At 28.7% G+C, this 22,437-nt stretch overlaps 1 protein-coding gene across 1 annotated transcript; it reads right to left on the reverse strand.

The window, feature by feature from the left end:
- Nucleotides 1-1,043: 1,043 nt before the first annotated feature.
- Nucleotides 1,044-5,583, reverse strand: LOC112797599 (AP2-like ethylene-responsive transcription factor BBM2). The gene is made up of 10 exons (XM_072236126.1): nucleotides 5,208-5,583; nucleotides 4,649-5,116; nucleotides 4,441-4,564; nucleotides 4,275-4,357; nucleotides 3,984-3,992; nucleotides 3,780-3,868; nucleotides 3,198-3,271; nucleotides 3,047-3,097; nucleotides 2,727-2,803; nucleotides 1,044-2,066 (listed from the first exon to the last, which is right to left on the reverse strand). Exons 1-10 carry the CDS (start codon nucleotides 5,455-5,457, stop codon nucleotides 1,168-1,170), a joined length of 2,124 nt encoding a protein of 707 aa, XP_072092227.1. The 5' UTR covers nucleotides 5,458-5,583; the 3' UTR covers nucleotides 1,044-1,167.
- Between the last annotated feature and the right edge of the window lie 16,854 nt (nucleotides 5,584-22,437).

A 22,437-nucleotide genomic window follows, 5' to 3' on the forward strand; every position in this document is an offset into this window, starting at 1 on the left:
TGTAGTAGTTGCTGTATATGTTAACTAAACTCTTGATTTAGTCATATCACCGAAATTCTTATAATGCCATTACATTGTTGCATGGGCTAAAATAAAAGATCACTAGCTTTTTCAATTTTAAATATGTTATAAAATCACTTACATTTTAAAAAAATTCTAATATCATATTTTAAAATTACAATTATTTTGAAAGGACAATGAGATCCTTAACAAAAAAAATATTCTTTTTAGCTCTTAACATTTATTTTTATGGGACTGATTAGCGCCTGTGCTAAAAAAATAAAACATTGATTTTTTTTGGCATAAGGGCTAATCAGTCCCATAAAAATAAAAATCAAAGGCCAGGAAGAGCTTTTTTTTTTTGTTAAGAGCCTTATTGTCTTTCGAGATAATTGTCAAGAGCCGTTTAAGATTTTTCTCTAATAAGAATAAATTTTTTTGACATACTTAACTATACCTAAATATCATGTATCAATATATCCAACCTTACATTTTTTAACATATAATCTTGAAATCACTTTAAAAATAGAATATATTATTATTTGTTTAAAAAAAAATTTTAAATAACAAAAAAATATTAAAAATAATTAAAAAATAAATTTATATTTTAATATCAATAAAATATTAAAATATTATTATAATTTATCTAAAATAATTTATACTTTATATATATACCGTATCTCTATATTTTATAAAAATTTAAAATTTTTTATGTATTCACTTATTTATATATGTCATGTCATATGCCGTATTCTATATCTATGTCTCTGTCCATACATAATATGACAAAGAAAATTATCCCTCCTTAAATTTGTATGACCCTTGTTATTCATTCCAAAGGGAAAAATAAATACAAAAATGGCAATAATCCAATAAATATATACCCATATTTTCTCAAAGTTAGTAGTTCTCAAAATTCATAGCATCTTTGATATATATTTGTCACGACTAAAAGTGAGGATATATATAATGAAATACTATCTTCCTTCTTCAATCACTAATTAAGTAATGATTTCCTATTAGATGAATAAAGAAGAATAGAATTAGGCCAAAAAGGACTAGGAAATTAGTGAGTAAATGTATGTATACATCATATACTTTTTTTTTCAACCTTGGCTATGACTCAGAAGTTCTAATAAACTATTCTTCATGCATTCATTCATTCATTCATTCATGCAATAATGTGAATGGTGGAGCCCCATGGCAGAGACCCCTTGATGCTGCAAGAGTGGGTATTGCAGTTGGAACCCAATTGTTGGAACCACCACCATGATGATGATGATGATCATATGGGCTACCCTTAACTACTACAGCTCCATTATTGTTATGATCCATTGTTGATGATTGTTGCTGATAATACAGATGCCTTCCATGTGTTTGATTATATGCCTCACTGCCAAAAACACTTTCATAGCCAAGTCCCTTGATTTCATTGTTATCATTGCCAATAACAGCACCCATTTGAAACACATAACCGTTGACATCACCACCACCACCACCCCCACCATAAACCACAGAACTTGATCCAGAGCTGTTATTGTTATCCATGGAAGCAGAATGATCCAATGTCATGATACCATGCTGAAAGAAATTGTGGGTACTACCCCCTAGTTGCAAAGGATGAATCTCTTGATGAAAATTGTGAGACACATTGTTTTGATCAGAAGAATCTTGCTCTTGCTTGCACCAGAACCTTTGTGATGATGATGATGAAGATCCATAGTTAGCAGGGTAGTGATGGAATGCAAGGGAAGCAGGCCAACCACCATGATGGGTGGCAGCCGCCGCAGTTACAAAGTTGTTGATTCCATCAGTTAGAGAATGAGAATTGATGTTGTTGCTGTGATCTTCTTGGTGTTGTCTTTGGTGAACACTATTGTCTACATTAATTAGGTCTCCATTGTCCATGTCCTTCAACCTCTTGGCGGCGCCACCAATGGGCAAGGTGCTGCTCTCTAGTATGCTCTTCACATCGTATCTGTTCATGTCAAAGTTTGTAACTGCATTCAAACCTCGGAACTTTATGGCTGCTATGTCATATGCTTCTGCTGCCTCTTCCTGAGTGCCTGCAAAAAACCAACATGTTAAGAGAATTGAAGTAACATAAGACATATCACAAATTAAGTATCTACGTTTGATATAAGTAGAAATGATTATAGAAATATTCCAAAGTTAATTGGAACATCTGTCCCAAGAATAAAACAAACACTAGAATTTTTATATGTATCTAGAATGAATGAATCAAAGAAAAAACATTTAGCTTGTATAGAAAAGAAATCATTAGAAAAAGTATAAGTAATTAATTTTTATTTAGAAAATACTAAATTTTATATTTTTAAAATTTTCATTCTTTTAAAAATTCATAATTTAAAATAAACATTTTTTAAAAAGATTAATATTTACTAAAAATATTAACTACCTAATATTATTTAAAATATTAGTCACAAGTTTTATTTTAACCATCAATTATTGCTTTCATTGATTGTATATATAGGTGTACCTAATGAGTCATGATATTTTAAGAGGTGATATAATTCAACGCAATTGAAAGTGAGACACATAGAATTAGTATAATCATGCATGGTTCTTTTTCTTGTTTTAGTTACTTGGAGGTTTCTTTGCCCATAATTAAAAAATATGGTTGGCATGTGCTAGTGAATTATCATACATGCATAGAATAGAGAATTAAAGTGGAATAGAATAGCTAGATGCCTAAATTCACTTACTAAAAGTTCCTAGATAAAGATCTTTGTTGCCTGCAACTCTTCCAATCCGAGCTTGCCATCTACCATGTTGATGATGCCTACATTCATATTTTAAAATATAATAATGAACTCTCTACTAATGACACTCTGATATTTGGATAAGAGCAAGTCTTAACACAGTTTGAGGCAGGCAAAAAAGAATACCATTAATTCTTTATATTTTAATACTTCAAATATCAATTAAGTTCACTACATTAACAAATTTTTATTATGCCGGTTATTATTAATTACATTATACATTATTGCATAGATATATTTTAAATTCTAATAATCAAATGTACCTTGTTACTCCACGATAAATGGATGCACCACGAGAAAATCCACTACTCTTCCTACAATACAAAATATTATTTATATATAATTTATTATTCATATTTTTAAATAAAATTAATCAATAACAATGAGGGTATATACAATTACAAATACACATACCTTCTCAATGACGCAACGTACTCTTGTCTTGTCATGTGCTTCATTTCTTCTAATTCTTTTTCATATTGACTAATCTGAAGTCATTATCAAAATTATATTCTAACAAAAATAAAATATAAGAAATATATAAATTATATTGCTACATAAACAAAACTGTTGTACTTCTATATATTTACCTTCTTAACAAATATTTGATAATTAAATAAATAGTGTAAAATGAATATTCGTTTTCCTTAATTACCAATTAATAAGCACATCAATTATATATACTGTAACATAGTTAGCTTGATAAGACAAATAATCTAAATTAGTTTCTTCTATGAGCAAACAAAACCCATCAAAAGAGGAAACTTTTTTCCATATTGCACATTGACACAAATATATACAATGTTCCCTATATCTGCTAGTAGTGGATAATAGCTTATATGTTCACAACATTGTTGCATGTTAATCCCAATGCAAATAATGTTTGTTGCCTATAGAGCTTTATTCAACACAAACCCTTAATTGAGGGTAATACTATACAAGGCAGTTAAGAAGAGAATTAACATAAAAAAGTGTGCAAATGAAAATTAAAATTACCGGAAAATTTGTTGTTGTTGTGGTTCCCCAGTATTTTAGGGCTGCTAAATCATAGGCTCTAGCTGCTTTTTCCTCTTTATCATAACCTCCTGCAAATAAGCATCAACAAATTAAAATTTTACTCAAACAGAAAACATGGCATAATTCATAAAAAAAAAAAAGGAAGGGGGGGGGGGGTAATTTTATTTCATTTTTTCTACTCACCCAGGTAAACTGCAAAAACCGTTAAGGTTGATGAAGATCATACACCATTGGAATGAAGAGGGTAATATGCAAAGATGAAGAACACACAAGTTAATATAATATTTCATAAAAGAATAAATAAATGTTTTATTTTTTTAAAAGGACAAAGAGCACAAACTAAATAAATAAAAATATTGACAAGGGTCCATGAAGAGATTTGGGAAAATGAAATTAGCGACATAATTAAAAATAAAAATAAAAATAAAAAAGAGAAAGGAATGGTGGGTGATGGTAGCTGATGATGTTACATACCTTGCCTCCCTTTGCGAGTCTGTCCCTCTCTTCTACAACTATTATCCCACAAATGAGCTTCATATCTCCCTGTCCACCTATGCCTATTTAATTTATTTTTATCAAAAAATCAAAACCCTAATCTCACAATAATAACAATAATGTTAATTAGAAGAAAAAGAAAGACCTTGTTACACCACGGTAAATGGAAGTTCTTTGTCCAAAAGTGTCAATGGATTTTTTGGTCACATTGTTATTCTCAACAATGCTTCCATTTTCAACTGCTCCCGTTGATGAAGACCCTCCTGCTACTACTACTATCTGTTTGTTGTTGTTGTTGCTGTTTATTTCCGACGAAGAATAACTGTCTCCGCCGCCTCCTCCGGCACCGGCACCGGCAACACTAACATTATTATTATTAGTAGGTGGTAATAGCGGGAGAGATTGTGAGCCAGTACTCATAGAAAGCGACAAGGTTTGAGTTGTTGGTGCAGTAGTATTATTTGAAGATGCAATCATGGTTTCTTTGTTTTCTGATGAGTGATGATGATGAAGTGGTTGGTTCCTTAGCCATGTTTTTATCATTGACAACCCTATTGAGTTTGTGCTTCCACCGCCGCCGCCGGCGGAGCCTTCTCCTCCTCCTGCTGTAACTTCCGGGTGAGAGCAGTTTTGGAAGAGGTAGTCTCCTGATGAGTTGGCACCGTAATCGTGATGATGATCGGCGAAGGAGTGTCCACCGAGGAAGTTCTCGAGCTTGGGTTGTTGGTGATGGTGGTGGTGGTTGTTGTCGACATTGTTATTGTTGTTGCATGAAGTTTCTAATAGCAGGTTTTGGTTGATGTAGTTATTCTCCTTCCAATCTATGATGATAAAGGAAAATTAAAAAAAAAAAGAAAAAAAGAAATTTGTAATAATAATAGAGAAATTAAACGAGAAAAGAAATTGTCAAACCTTGATGAGTAGAAAGATGATGATGATTGTTGAAGGGTTCTTGATAGATGGGAAAAGGAGGGAGGTTGAGAGTAGTAGCGGCATGAGTGGAAGGAGTGAGATCGAAGCAGTTTCCATCATCAGCAGCAGTTACATCATCTTGTGCAGTGGGATTGAATAGCCCAAAACGAGTTTGATGATGATGATGAGTAGTAGTAGTGTGTTGCTCTTGAGGGGAGAGAGAGAAACCCAGCAAGTTCATTGAAGCCATAGAAGAAGAAGAAGAAGAAGAAGAAGAAGAAGAAGAAGAAAGGTTAGATTGCTATTCGTGAAGAAGAAGAAGAAGAAGAGAATGCAGAAAATGAGAAGAGTTGAGATGAAACAGCATTTATACACTTAATATTCTTTGTTCCCCCTTCTCTATATATGAATATAGTCATAGAGTCATAGATACTTTCATATTAATTAATATTATCGATAAATGCAACAACAAAAATTAATTTTTATACAAGAAATTCATTGTAAACTATTTTTCAATTTTTCTATTTACAATGTTATCTAAATATAAAAATATGATTGGATAAAGTTGTAAAATTTTTCACACTATTAATATATTAAAATTAAGTTTATAAAAAAAATAATTTATCAATAATACAAAAATTTTAAATAGAGCAATTTTGTCATTTGATAATATCTTCCTTTATTATAATATGATATTTTTGAATTACAGACTCGTAAATAATTTGTTTTTATAAAAAATTAATAACTAAAAATTATTAAATAATTTAATAAATTTAATTAGATTGACATTTAATAATTTTTAATTATGGATTTCATACTCTAAATGCCTAAATTTTTGTTATTTTTTTAAATATTTTTGTACTTGTATTTCATGTTTTTGATGTGCTAGGTGCAGGTACATGATTTATTAATGAATATTATAGTAATGAATATGGGGCTCTTCTCATTCTAGGGCACACTATTGGGATCTTTTCAAATCACATACACACACCAAAATCAATGAAAAGAAGAAGGATTGATGATAATGATGATGACCATTTCGTAATTAATGCTCAACTGATGGAGTTCAAACACGCTTTCTACTCTGATCTTTTCATCAAAATTACAATTAATCTTTTCAACTTAAATTTACACTTTAGTTTTCATCCAACAATGTCAACAACAACAACAAAAATCTTATCTTATTAGATAAAATCCATCGGTTACATAAATTAAATAATATTATTAAATTCTATTATATATTATATTTATAGAAAAATTATTTATATGTAAATCTTATTTAATCATTTTATAAATAATTTTTAAAATTTTTTTGTGCCATTCACCTTTTATTTATCTTTTATTCTATCCATTTTTTTTACCGAGAGTTTATTAATAATTATTTCATTAAACTATATTTGATACTATAAAAAATTTTTTCGTTAAAGTACTTTAAGGGTATTTATTAATAATTCAAAAGTAATTAATTTGAGTCTTACTAACAAATAAAAAATTTGAATAGGAAAGGCATATTACTTATAAATTTTTTAAATTGTTTCTGCATTGGAAAAACAAATATATCTATCACTTTCATCTTCTTAGTCAATGCTCTTAATCAAGATAGTTTAATCTAAACTCAATTATCTTTACAACAGAAAAATAAGCTTATTTAAAAAAAATGACAATAAATATTTGAATTCCATAAACACTTTCTAGCTACTTTTGAATTTTAATAAGTGTTAGGGCACTTGATCATCTACAAAACAAAATCTAATATAAATAATTTCAATGAAAGCATTTATAGTCTTATTTATCCAATGTAAATAATGTTTCAAAATCATTTCAAAAGAACACAAACGCATCCAAAATTTAAACGGTGAACAAAAATATTATTTGTATATTAAAATTAGTTAATATATTTTTGTATAAATATATATATAGTTTAATTTATTTTTAATATGTATTTATATTTTAATATATATTTTATATTAGTAACGAATTTTGATGACTGATTTTAATATACACGTAGCATTATTCTATTTTAAAAGAATAATACTAAAAAATCAAGATTATAATGGTCAATTTCAATTAATATCATAACAGATTATTAAATAACAAATTTATTATAAAATTTATTAAAGATGAACTTTTTTTAGTATAAATGTCAAATATTTTTTTAAATTAAATTTTGGATATTATTGTTTTTAAAAATTTTAAATATAATTTTTTTGTGTTAAATATTGACTATACAATATTATCGACGCAATATTTACTCTTAAAACTTTTTATTTTAAAATTCTACTTAAAACCAAATCCACGGTTTTTTTTAGGGGAATAAAAAGTGTATTCGTCTAAAGTTCAGTTTAGTAAACAATTTAATTAAAAAATTTTTGAAAAAAGAGTTTAAACAATAAATATTTACATTAAAAATAATTTGTAAATAAGTTATTTTATATTTAATTTTTTAGTTTTAAAAGTATTTTTTTAAATGATAAAAAGATTTATTTTAAAAAAGTTATTTTTTTTAATTTTTTATAAGTATTTAAATAATTTTTAAAAAAAATTACAATTTAAATTTAAAAATTATGCTAAATATTAATATTATATCTTTTTAAAAGTTAAAAATTTTAAAAAAATTCTTATAGACTATAAAAACTGGCCAAAGTTATAACTTTTAAGTAAAGGTGTGTATATGTCATGAGTCATATCTCTCTCAAGTATATGCTTTTGTTTTTCCTTAATTTTTCCTGAAATAAATCCTCTAATTATATTCTATTCTATTCACACATCAAATACATCATTCACTTTTTCTTAAAAGAAAGTGAAAAGTTACAAAATTATTCTTCAATTCCCATAAAAATGAGTGAGCTTTATTTATATATATCCAAGTTTTTTGTGCATATCCAAAAAAAGCCACAACAACAAACCAATCAGTTGATATATTTCGATAGACATTTGAAACTATATTATTTATATAATTTTTGCTTACAAAGATAATCTGATCTCTACTATATATTTTAATTAATTTGTATGCATAAAATACGTGCGAGTTCTAAGTATATTCTAGTATTTCTCAAACTGTATTTTTGTACAGACACTGATCTAATTATTGTGCATGTGCATGATATCTACGGTATGTGCCAGTTGTGTGCAGAATCTAATCCTATTAAAAACAAAAAATAAAAAACAATGCATAACAATATTCTTGTAAGAAATATAAATAAATATCACATTATTAGAAAACCATGAAAGTGACCGATTTACTTAGCACCCTGAAGCATGAAACATTATTGAAATCTTATATTATGATCTTATAAACCAGACATGTAGCTAGTTATTATCCACTAGTTTAATCTGTCGGTAATACTAATATAATCCTTTTATTTTTTATTTATTTTGAGATGAATTAAATCAATAGAGTAACATACTGTTTTTGTTTTTAATGTTTAGAATAAATTTTAAAGTTATCTCTAATATTTAAATTGTCCTATTTAAATCCTCTAATATTTTAAAATTGATTCAATATTATATTGTCGTTAGAGATCTGTAACAGAATTAACGACAAGATAAAATTGAGACGATTTTGAAACGTTAGGAACTTAAATAGGACGAAAACGATACATATAGAAATAAATTTTAATTTTATCCTTCAAAATAATATCAATTTTTACGTACATAGTTATTCAATTATTTTTAGTTACATCTTAGTAAATTATACTTAATCACATTATTTTTTATTCTAAATCAAATTTATTTTTTATATTTTTTTCTTAAAGATTTTTATTCTAATAAAATGTTTGTAAAATGACTAGTACATAAATTTATGAAAAAAAATGATACATATACAATAAAATAATATAATTCCAGTCATTCTACAAATATTTCATGATGAGTAAAAATTTTTAAGAATAAAATTATAAAAAATAAATCTTAAAAATAAAAATAATATGATTAAGTATAATTTACTTAGATGTGATTAAAAAATAATTGAATAACTATGTATTATAAAAGATTGATATTATTAAAGGATAAAATTAAATTTTATTTTTATATATCGTTTTTATCTCTAACATTTTCATTCTATTTAAGTCCTTAATATTTTAAAATTATCCCAATTTTATTCTATCATTAATTCTGTTAACAGATTTTTAACGACATAACAACATTAAATCAATTTTAAAACTGTTAGATGATTTAAATATTAAAAATAATTTTAAAACTAATTCCAAATATTAAAAATAAAAACGGTACTTTACTCTCAGCCAATATAACTACAGGGAACTACAGTGCTTACTTCATCTCTTTCCTTTCCAATATCATGAACAAGCCAAGAATATTTACCAGTTATTCTTATAGGGTAATTCATGCATCCAGACCTATCTACTTAAATAATGTTAAAATTTGGACTTCAAATCCCTGAATTATACTTTATACTTTTGTTAATCGTCACATTAAATAATTACCACATGCTGCAAAATCGTTTATAGCAAAATATTTTTATATCATATATATTGGTAGAATAATGTTTTTATAATATATTTTCTTTTAGGCGCATTTTTTTACTAATAATCATTGTTATTTTTCACCTTTTAATTTTATTAAATGCCTTTTCAATACAAGATTTCAAGTTATCAAATAATTATTATTTAACAAAAATATTATTTATATATTAAAATTAAAAATTATTAAAATTAATTATTATATATTTATATATAAATATATATAATTTAATTTAATTTTAGTGTACACTAACATGCTCGCGGTTTAAATATGGGTATACATTATTTTATTGGTGTTTTCTTGGCTGTAAACACCTGTAGTAGGGTGAAGATTGAAAATAATAATATATATAATTTTGCTGACAGATTTATATAGCGTGACAAAAAATACACACGCAGCCCCTCTCCTGAGCCATTTACAATTGAAGCCCACTTGGACATTAGTCACCTCATGTCAGATGCTATTATCACAACTCCGATAAATATAACCCTCTCTCTTCGCTTTTCCATTATATAGTTACTGTGAGATATTATTAATAGTAAAATTTGTATTTTATTTAATAGATATAAAAATGTAAATTAATATAATATCTGATGAATGCTTTGTATGTTGAAATTTTCGCTGCTTTCTCACATTACATGTATGATGTATACATAGTTACATACTTTGAGAGACAGATTCTTAAGTGTTATGATAATAATGGATCTGCTCCCATCCCCCGCTACAAACGGGAGTGTCTCTTTCTTTTTGGAACTTTTCTTGCATGTTATGGGAACACAGTAAGCTAAGTAAGATACTCTTTCTCTCCCTACAAAAATAATAATAATAAATTATTAGACAATTATTTAGTTGAATAAATTAAAAGTTTTGTTTGGTTTGTACTGTTTTATCAAATTTTTAATTAGATTTTTATATATATATTTTTAAATTAAATTTTTATATTATTTTTAATTTTATAATTAGATATTTTTATATCAAAATCTGCTAAAAGTAATAGAATATTTATTCAAAAATATATGAAATTAAAGATTTAGTTAGTTTTTTAATTATAAATACTTTTAATTTGTAAAAAAAATATTCAGTTAATTTTAATATTATTTATACTAGAAAGTACTTAATTACAAAATTAAAAATAGTATAAAAATTTAATTAAAAAAAAGCATAAAGACCTAATTAAAAATTTGACAAAACTATATGAATCAATAGAATAATTAAACATAAATTAAACTATCTAATAACTTTTATCTACTATATTTTCATATATCTTATGAAATAAAAATATTAATTTATGAATTTATAACACATATTTTAACTCATAATTTTGTACTTTATATAAAAAAATTAAAAAAATTAATTTTTAGTTAGTCAATATTAGTTAGTTTTATTATTTAAATTTAAAATAAATAAAATAATTTTTAAAAAATTGACTTGTATTGACAAAAAAAAAAAAATTGGTACATATAGACAAGCAAATGAATAAGATGTTATATTTTGCACAGCCGCAAACCAATGCAAATAATTATTCATGTATGACAGCATACTTTGTTTTCTTCTTTGCTTCAAAATGGTTTCGTCTTCAAAGCTTAGGAATAATACTGTGTACACCTATACATATGATTGCTTTTCTATGAAACATAAAGCTAAGGAATAGATAGTAGAAGCTCAAATAAAAAAAAAGAAATAAAAATATAGAGCATAATTATTGTAAATATAGAAATTCGAGATATGCATATATATTATAGGAGGAGGAGTACTAGTAGTGTGGATTTTTCACGTTGCACCCCTATGAGAGGACAACCACCCTTGTCTTGCGGGTTATATTATTTCATTCTCAAAAAAAAAAACCCCTTAAAACTTGTGGAGAAACAAATCAATGAAGGGAATTGGATTAATTTTTCCCATGTGTATGTGTGAACAAAACTACAAAAAATTTAGGGTTTTGCTAATAGTAAATAATTTATCATATTTAATGACTTCATAATAAAAAAAATGTTTTAATTTTTATAATTCTTCTAATCATCAATCAATATCTTAGCAAAATCCTAATTTTCATAGAAAAAATCTTGTAAGAAAATGCCTATACATTTTACTAGTGTTTTGTTAGTTTTGCTACATTATTAATATCATTGATTAAAAAAATTAAGAAAAAAAATATTTTGAATTTGATGTATAAACTTTAAGTATAGTGAATTGTATAATATACATTATTATTAGACATAAAGTTCTTTCCATTTGTAATATTTTATTTCTGTAACAAATTAAATGTCTATAAATACTATTTTAATTAACTAATAAACCCTTTTCAACATATTATTCAATACATCACATACACATGTTCATCTTATGAATGCAAAAGTTTCCTTCCTAAATTTTTGAACTAGGACTAGTGATCTATACATATACTTGCATTGTTAATTAGATAAACACATTATAACAATGTAAGTAAAATTCGTACCCGTTCATATAATAATATATGAAATTAAATAATGTGGTAGTATCATATTTTATTTTAGGAAAAAAGTTTTTAGAATATAAAATAATAAAATCTTTTAATAACAACTGTATATTTTAATATAGTAACGGTATATTTTAATATAGTAAAAAGTTTTAAATTTTTTTCATTAAATTAAATTTTTTATTTTTGTAATAAAAATTTACTCAATTTGTAATCTTAGCATATATTTTTAGAATATAAAATAATAAAATCTTTTATTTTATTATAATTATGTTAACTGTATATTAAAATCAGCTACTAATATAGAATATATATTGAAATATAAAATACAAAATATATACTAAAAATGAGTTAAATTATATATGTATTTATATAACGAAGAATATTAGAGAAGTAGTAGAATTTATTATTTTTTGTCAATAAAGAGTTAATAATGTTTAAAAATGTAGATCAAAAGCATGTTATTAAATTGTTAAACTAAAAATATTGGATTGATAACTAAATTGAATTGGTCTATTGGTTAGCTCACTAATCCGTTTAAGTAAGTGTCAGGATTTAAATTTCGCTTCGTATATGCAGTAATTTATTGCCCAATGACAAATTTTTTGTGAAAAACTAGTCTTTAACGTGTCTATTGGGTTGAAAAATACTGTGAAAAATAAGAAAAATGGATTAATGACTAAAATACAGATAAAAATAATAAATTTTATTAATTTCTAAATTTTTTTATATAAAAATATATAATAACCCATTTTAATGTGTAAATAATATTTTTGATTTTATTAGGATGCAAAATTTGATTTCTTTAATATTGAACCGATAAAAAAAAAGGATTCTTGAATGAAGTCAATATCATTAACTGCCCCATATAAAAAAGTCAATTGGGTGTAAATACTATTTATTTATTTTTTTTCTTTTTCTATAGTAGCATTACCATACAAATTGATATGATTAATTGAATCACATAAGATAGAGATCAAGGTAATTTGAAATGCAAGGTTAAATAATAAGTATGAAAAGGAGGAAAAACAGTACACACATGGAGACACACGTACGAAGAGAATGAATACAAAAAGAAAAGTTTTAATAATATATATGAGTTGATGACAGATAAAAGATTAATCTCGAAGAGTGCAAATTCAATACTTATAAGTTTGACTGTGAAGAAAGGAATCAAAGAATGGGTAAAAACACATGGCCTTCAAACTACTTTTTCTAAGATACAAAAAATAAAGTAAGTGGATTATTAAAATCAAACTTGTTGTTCTGCCATCCCCTTTTGCCACCGTAAAAAACATGCTTAATTAATTACCTTGGTAATGTAAGTAATAGGCATGCAAGTTATCTTGGACCTGCCTAATCCATTCCATCTACATTATATAGTAGCATTTATACTTTATAGACGCGTATGTCATCGTTTTCTTTAAATTAATAAAGACGTGTATACATTTAATTTCAAGGTATTAAATATAGAAAATTTTGTTGAGAATCTAAAAGTTCGAAGTTTTTAATATAGTCCAATTTGGATAAATAATTTAATTAATTTTTTTAAAAATAATTTAAATAATAAATAATTATATTAAAAATAATTTATAAATAAGTTATTTTATGTTTATGTTTTTAATTTTAAAAGTATTTATTTTAAAAAAATGTGATAAATTTTCTTTTATTATGAGAGAAGTTATTTTTTTTCAATTTTTCTATAAGTTTTCAAATAATTTTTTAAAAAGTTATAATTTAATTTAAAAAATTACACCAAATATTAATACTACTATTTTTCATAAGTTAAAAACTCAAAAAAATTACTTTTGAAAATTTTTAAACGGCCCCTGGTTAATTTATGTTTTAGGGGTATAATTAAGAATATAATAATTTTTTATAACTTTTAGTTAAATTTTTTTTAAATAGTACATTTAATAAGTGTCTTCAAGACATAGTTTGGCAAAATTCTTTTAATATTTCTATTGTATATTTATTCAAATCTTTTTTAAAATAAAATAAACATATTTAGTTTTATATTAAGTTATTTTAGAAATAATAATAATAATAATAATAATAATAATAATAATAATAATAAAGCAAAACAATATGAATACACAAATTAAATTAGGCTAATATTTTTAGAAATGGAAGAAAATGGCGTGTTATTCAGTGTAATAGTTAATTGATATGTTTTATTCTGATATAAATTTTAATTTTTTATTTTAAATAATAAATTACACTCTTAGATTTGAGAGATAATAAAATTTATAGAAAAATGAGAATCAGATTTTATAATGTATAAATCGAAAGATCTTATTTATATTGAATTTTTTAACATCAAATAAATTAAAAAATCTTATTTATACATTTAAAAATTTTTTAATACTAAAATAAAAATTTTGAGAGTTATATTTATATATTTAAAAAATTAAAATAAAAAACTAAATTTATCCTTTAAATTTATAAATTTTAAAAAAATAAAAGTCCCAATTAAATTTGTGATCTCCATGTACCAAAAAAATACTAAATTTTAACATTACTAAAAAACATCGCTGAAAAGGCAACACCAAAATTAAAAAGCAATTCCTGAAACTCTACAAAAGCATAATTCTTTAAAGTAATTAATTATGAATTTATCAACGGATGGAAATGAAAAAAAATAAGTATATAAAAATTTAAATTTTGCAAGTAATAAACACACGACAAACCGACCAGATTAGCAGAAGAAGCCCTTGAATTAGACAGAGATAAAGCTAATTTTGACCTACTTCTAATAGTACCATCACCTATAATCTATGAGTATGATACACATATAACACAAATCATGGGCCTTAACCATTTTTTATTATATTTTCTTCTTATATGATTTCATGAGCTCATTTTACTATATGGTATCCATCTTGGTGAATGTATTTTGTTTTTTGAAAAGTCTAACAATATATAGTGGCATATATAGTGTTAAACGTTAGTGGAAAGTTTCATGAAAGTACGTAGAGTTGTGAAACGGAATGAGTTTATCTTATGAACCAATAACCTTAGCTCAACTAGTGAGTTGGATCGGACCTTTTTGTTTTTTTTTTTTTTTAAGTTTCTAGAGTTAAAAAAACGAAACAAAAACTTATCAAAAGCCGAAAGTGTGCCGATTTGTCCTGACTGATTCTTTGACTTTTTTTTCCCATTCACTTGTCATAGGCTACCCTAATATCGAATTAGGTTGATCACTATTCACTTACAATGCGTTTATTAAAAGATTTTCATTTACCAATTTTAGTATTTTGTAAGAGTTTTATTTCGATATATTGACCGTACAAAAAATTTTACATTATCATCTAATTATATGTATAAATTTAATAATTTTTAATTAGTCAATTTAAAATTTTGTTATTTTTATGATATATAAATTTTTTTATACTAATAATAGTACATAAAAATTAATTTTTTCTAACTATAAATATAATAATTGAAAATTAAGTTTGAAGCATTTTTTTTTGAAATATGATCTGTAATTAAAAATATTATATAGAACAATTAAGAATAAACTACTAAAATAGTACTCGAAAAGTTCATAATGCTGATAAAAATAATTCCAAAAAATATTAATAAATGACAAATAAGTTCTCAAAAGATTTTAAAATACTACAAAATAGAATTAGATATTAAATATATATTAACAAAAAATATTTTTTATATCATATTTTGATATAATTTTTTGCAAGAAAAATAAGATATTTTCATTCTCAAAATTTGGTGATGAGAAGCAAAACAGAAGTTTTACATTTTTTTTCTTTTTCTGTATATTGTAACTTCGTGGAGTAAGATGAGAAGTAAAACAGAAGTTTCACTTTTTTTCTTTTTTTTTTTATCTGTATATTGTAACTTCGTGGAGTAAGATGAGAAGCAAAACACATGGTTAGAAATTGTCTAGTCAAATTCGTAATCTTTAAAGGGCAAATTTGATGGAAAAATTTTTTATTGGTTATCACTTATTCTCTAAACAAATTATATTCTACTTTAGTTTTTTTTAAAAGTGGATGTCATTCTATTTTAATATAATATTATTTATAGTGTATAATTTAGGGTGAGTGTCATACCTTTTCCTGCACCACTCTCATTTGAGTAGATGGATACTAGTGTTGGCGGGATACTAAATGTTATCTGAAATCTAAATAAGAGTACGGTTAATATGTCTAAAATGGTTAATTTTATTGAGGTCAAATGAATAATCATTTAAGATAAGTTCTTATCTTATATCTGATACGAATAGAAAGATATTATTAATTACCCCAATGGAAATGCCCAGAACTCCAAAAAAGCAGAAGACCAAAGCCAGAATGTCGCTGGAGGGTGTTGAATCATTGCACTCTCGCCGCTTGTCCTTGGCTAACTTGCTTATGTAAAACATCACGGCCAAGCTACCAGCAAAGTATAAAATTTTCAGCTGTCCAAAGGTTCTTCGCGCCACGAAGCGCTCGCCCAATGGGCTGTACAGTCAAAGACATAACACTCGCAACCACCCAAATTAGCATAATACCCTGAGTTCCATATCGGTAGCCTGGGTAATATAATGGTCTTGCACTAGAGTTAAGCTATCTATGCTTCGCACCGAATATCTCACTCTCCATTCAATTAAAGATGTACCAGAAGAACTCATACAAGGCCACCCAGTTGAATAACTCAGCCGCCATCAGGCATAACATGAGTTTATTCAGCTTCTTCATGATCTGAAACATTTCTCGGAAGCATTTAACTAGTGCGCATGTCATCTTTCTCTTCCCTTTCACTTGACTCCTCCTCAGGTAATGCTGGCTTATTTTGGACGCAGAACACGGCCACAGCCGTCAATAACGGTAGAAGAAGGATAGGAAAACTTGATATACTTTTCACATTTGCACAGAACCTGTCACATGCTTTTGTCACGAGAATGCCAACATAACATCGAATCTACTAAATAAGGCGGCCAAGTAACCCAGTTTGTTTCTGACTACCGTGAAGAATGAGAAGAACTGGTATGTCAGTCTGATCATTGGCTAGTCTTTGCCAGCAAGATCATCAAGGAAGTCTCTGCAGCAGGCATCAATCATGTTGATCGAAATCTCCAATATCCATAATCCGATCCCAAACATGATTAAGGCGCGATGCTGAGTATATTCGGAGAGGTTGTCTCCAAAGGCGTACCCAATGTCTTTTGCGAATCCAATTGTCAAGAAATCTATGGAGGAGCCAACGGCACCCGCAAACATAAAAGGACGGTGCCACCACCCGAGTTTTCAGGTGTTGCTATAATAACTAACTAAGGGATGGAAAACAGAGCTAGAAACGGCGCCGACGAGCCACACCAAAGAGATCCATTTATCCGATATTCCGAACTCCACGTAGATTGGTATTACCCATGCTATCGGATAGATTCCGACAGCTATGGAGGCCACCAAAATCATCTTTCACACTGAGATTGGCTCCGCCGGTTTGGAGCCTTATTCTGTCGATAAACTCGGTGAACTCATGTCTATCAAAGAAGAAGGTATGTAACTGGGCATAAAGAAGAGAGTTTGTAGGGAGGTAGAAGGTATCGGGCACAAAGAGAAAGGTATTAGAAAGTGGGTACAAATTTGGAGGGAGGTAGTCCTCGGCTGGGCAAGGGGTGGGTTAAAATAAGAGTTTGTTTAACTAAAGCTTTGGTTGAAGAAGAAGAAGAAAAAGAAGGTGATGAAGCTGATGATGATTGATGAAGAAAACGAAGATGAAGAAACAGAGCAAAGAGAAGAAGCAGCATTGAAGAAGAGAGCGTAAGGGATAAGTTTCACTTTTTTTCTTTTTTTTTTTGGTATATTGTAACTTCGTGGAGTAAGATGAGAAGCAAAATAGAAGTTTCACTTCTTTTTTTTCTTTTTTTTTATCCGTATATTGTAACTTCGTGGAGTAAGATGAGAAGCAAAACACACGGTTAGAAATTGTCTAGTCAAATTCGTAATCTTTAAAGAGCCAATTTGATGGAAAAAAATTGTATTGGTTATGGCTTATTCTCTAAACAAATTATATTCTACTTTAGTTTTTTTTAAAAGTGGATGTCATCCTATTTTAGTATAATATTATTTGTAGTGTATAATTTAGGGTGAGTGTTATACCTTTTCCTGCACCACTCTCGTTTGAGCCACTCTCGTTTGAGTAGATGGATGCTAGTGCTGGAGGGACACTCAATGTTATCTGAAATTTAAATAAGAGTACGATTAATATGTCTAAAATGGTTAATTTTATTGAGATCAAAATTAATAATCATTTAAGATAAGAACATATAATAATATGTTCTTATTTTATATCTGATATGAATAGAAATATATTATTAATTACCCCAATGGGAATGCCCAGAACTCCAAAAAAGCAGAAGACCAAAACCAGAATACCGCTGGAGGGTGTTAAATAATTTCTCTTTCGCGGCTTGTCCTTGGCTAACTTGCTTATGTAAAACGTCATGGTCAAGCCACCAGCAAGTATAAAATTTCTAGCTGCCCAAAGGTTCTTCGCGCCACTAAGCGCTCCCCCAATGGGCTGTACAGCCATGGACATAACACCTGCAACCACCCAAGTTTTCATAAGACCCTGAGTTCCATACCAGTAGCCTGGGTTATATAATGGTCTTGCACTAGAGTTAACCTCTCAATGCTTTACACCGAATACTTCACATTCCATCTAATCAAAGATGTATTAGAAGAATCCGTACAAGGCCACCCAGTTGAATAACTCAGCTGCCATTAGGCATAACATGGGTTTATTCAGCCTCTTCATGGTCCGAAACATTTCTCGGAAGCATTTAACTAGTGTGCATCTGTCATCTTCCTCCTCCCTCTCACTTGACTCCTCCTCGGTAATGCTGACTTGTTCTGGACGTAGAACACAGCCACAGCTGTTAATAACGGTAGAAGAAAGATTGAGAAAATTGATATATTTTTCACATTTGCGCAGAACCTGTCACATGCTTTTGTCACGGGAATGCCAACATAACATCGAATCTACTAAATAAGACGGCTAAGTAACCCAGTTTGTTTCCGACTGCCATGAAGAATGAGAAGAACTGTTATGCCAGTCTAATCTTTGGTTGGTCTCTGCTGGCAAGATCATCAAGAAAGTCTCTACAGCGGGCATGATCGAAATCCCCAACATCCATAATCTGATCCAAAAAATGATTAAGGGGCGATGCTGAGTATACTCGGAGAGGTTGTCTCCAAAAGTGTACCCAATGTCTTTGGCGAATCTAATTGTCAAAAAAGCTATGGTGTCGCCAACGACACCCGCAAACATAAAAGGATGGTGCTGCCACCCGAGTTTACAGGTGTTGCTATAATAGCTATGTAAGGAATGGAAAATAGAGCTAGAAACGGTGCCGATGATCCACACAAAAGAGGTCCATTTATCCAGTATTTCGAACTCCACTTAGATTGCTATTAGCCATGCTATCTGGACAGCTTTGTCAAGGTGGATCCCGACAGCTATGGAGGCCACCAAAACCAGCTTCTACACTGAGATGTGCTCTATTGGTGTGGAGCCTAATTCTGTAGATGAACTCGGTGAACTCACGCCTATCAAAGAAGAAGGTATGTAACTGAGCACAAAGAAGAGAAATTGGAATAATGTAGAAGGTATCAGGCACAAAGAGGAAGGTATTAGAAAGTGGACACAAAGAGAAAGCTTTGGAGTGAGGTAGTCCTCGCTGGGCAAGGGGTGAGTTAAAATAAGAGTTTGTTTAACTAAAACTTTGGTTGAAGAAGAAGAAGAAGAAAAAGAAGGTGATGAAGCTGATGATGATTGATGAAGAAGACGAAGATGAAGAAACATGGTAAAGAGAAGAAGCAACACCGAAGAAGAGAGCGTAAAGGAGAAGTTTCACTTTTTTTTCATTTTTTCTTTTTAGTATATTGTAACTTTGTGGAGTAAGATGAGAAGCAAAACAGAAGTTTCAGTTTTTTTTCTTTTTTTTATCCGTATATTGTAACTTCGTAGAGTAAGATGAGAAGCAAAACACACGGTTAGAAATTATGGTGTCAAATTCGTAATCTTTAAAGGGCCAATTTGATGGAAAAAAAATTTATTGGTTATGGCATATTCTCTAAACAAATTATATTCTACTTTAGTTTTTTTTAAAAGTGGATGTCATCCTATTTTAGTATAATATTATTTGTAATGTATAATTTAGGGTGAATGTCATATCTTTCCTTGCACCACTCTCGTTTGAGTAGATGGATGCTAGTGCTGATGGGATACTCAATGTTATCTGAAATCCAAATAAGAGTACGATTAATATGTCTAAAATAGTTGATTTTATTGAGGTCAAAATGAATAATCATTTAAGATAAGAACATATACTAATATGTTCTTTTCTTATATCTAGTACGAATAGAAAGATATTATTAATTACCCCAATGGGAATGCCTAGAACTCCAAAAAAGCAGAAGACCAAAGCCAGAATGCCGCTGGAGGGTGTTAAATCATTGCTCTCTCGCCACTAGTCCTTGGCTAACTTGCTTATGTAAAACGTCATGGCCAAGCCACCAGCAAGTATAAAATTTTCTGGACGCAGAACACAGACACAGCCGTCAATAACGGTAGAAGAAGGATTGAAAAAATTAATATGCTTTTTACATTTGTGCAGAACTTGTCACATGCTTTTGTCATGGTGAATGTCAACATAACATCGAATCTACTAAATAAGGTGGCCAAGTAACCCAGTTCATTTCTGACTGTCATGAAGAATGAGAAGAACTGGTATGCCAGTCTGATCTTTGGTTGGTCTCTGCTAGCAAGATCATCAAGAAAGTCTCTGCAACGGACATCGATCATGTTTATCGAAATCTCTAATATCTATAATCCGATCTCCCAAAAATGATTAAGGCGCGATGTTGAGTATATTCGGAGAGGCTGTCTCCAAAGGTGTACCCAATGTCTTTTGCGAATTCAATTGTCACAAAAGTTATGGAGGCGCCAACGACACCCGCAAAAATAAAAGGACGGTGCCACCACTCGAGTTTTCAGGTGTTGCTGTAATAACTAAGTAAGGGATGAAAAACAGAGCTAGAAACGGCGCCGACGAGCCACACCAAAGAGGTCCATTTATCCAGTATTCTGAACTCCACGTAGATTGGTATTAGCCATGCTATCTGGACAGCGTTGACAAGGCAGATTCTGACAGCTTTGGAGGCAACCAAAACCATCTTTCACACTGAGATTGGCTCTGTCGGTGTGGAGCCTGATTCTGTCGATGAACTTGGTGAACTCATGGCTATCAAAGAAGAAGGTATGTAACTGAGCACAAAGAAGAGAGTTTGTAGGGAGGTAGAAGATATCAGACACAAAGAGGAAGGTATTAGAAAGTGGGCATAAAGAGGAAGCTTTGGAGGGAGGTAGTCTTTGGTTGGGCAAGGGATGGGTTAAAATAAGAGTTTGTTTAACTAAAGCTTTGGTTGAATAAGAAGAAGAAAAAGAAGGTGATGAAGCTGATGATGATTGATGAAGAAGACGAAGATGAAGAAACAGAGTAAAGAGAAGAAGCATCACTGAAGAAGAGAGCGTAAGGGAGAAGTTTCACTTTTTTCTTTTTTTTTGTATATTGTAACTTCGTGGAGTAAGATGAGAAGCAAAACAGAAGTTTCACTTTTTTTCTATTTTTATCCGTATCTTGTAACTTCGTGGAGTAAGATGAGAAGCAAAACACACGGTTAGAAATTGTCTAGTCAAATTCGTAATCTTTAAATGACCAATTTGATGGGTATAATATTATTTGTAGTGTATAATTTAGGGAGAGTGTCATACCTTTCCCTGCACCACTCTCGTTTGAGTAGATGGGTGCTAGTGCTAGCGGGGCACTCAATATTATCTGAAATCCAAATAAGAGTACGGTTAATATGTCTAAAATAGTTAATTTTATTGAAGTCAAAATGAATAATCATTTAAGATAAGAACATACACTAATATGTTCTTATCATATATCTGATACGAATAGAAAGATATTATTAATTACCTAAATGGGAATGCCCAGAACTCCAAAAAAGCAGAAGACCAAAGCCAGAATGCCGTTAGAGGATTTTAAATCATTGCTCTCTGCCCGCTTGTCCTTGGCTAACTTGCTTATGCAAAATTTTATGGCCAAGCCACCAGCAAGTATAAAATTTCCAGCTGCTCAAAGGTTCTTTGCGCCACTAAGCGCTCACCCAATGGGCTGTACAGCCAAGGACATAACACCCGCAATCACCCAAGTTAGCATAAGACCCTGAGTTCTATATCGGTAGCCTGGGTTATATAATGGTTTGCACTAGAGTTAAGCTCTCT

This window comes from Arachis hypogaea, chromosome 4 (assembly GCF_003086295.3).
Source record: "Arachis hypogaea cultivar Tifrunner chromosome 4, arahy.Tifrunner.gnm2.J5K5, whole genome shotgun sequence".
Classification (NCBI taxonomy): Eukaryota; Viridiplantae; Streptophyta; class Magnoliopsida; order Fabales; family Fabaceae; genus Arachis; species Arachis hypogaea.

Coding starts and splice junctions, on each gene's coding strand:
- LOC112797599 (XM_072236126.1), bottom strand. CDS start 5,457: ATGGCTTCAATGAACTTGCTGGGTTTCTCTCTCTCCCCTCAAGAGCAA. Junction 5,117..5,207: donor TCATCTTTCTACTCATCAAG/GTTTGACAATTT, acceptor TTATCATCATAG/ATTGGAAGGAGAATAACTAC. Junction 2,067..2,726: donor TCTTTATCTAGGAACTTTTA/GTAAGTGAATTT, acceptor GGTTTTTTGCAG/GCACTCAGGAAGAGGCAGCA.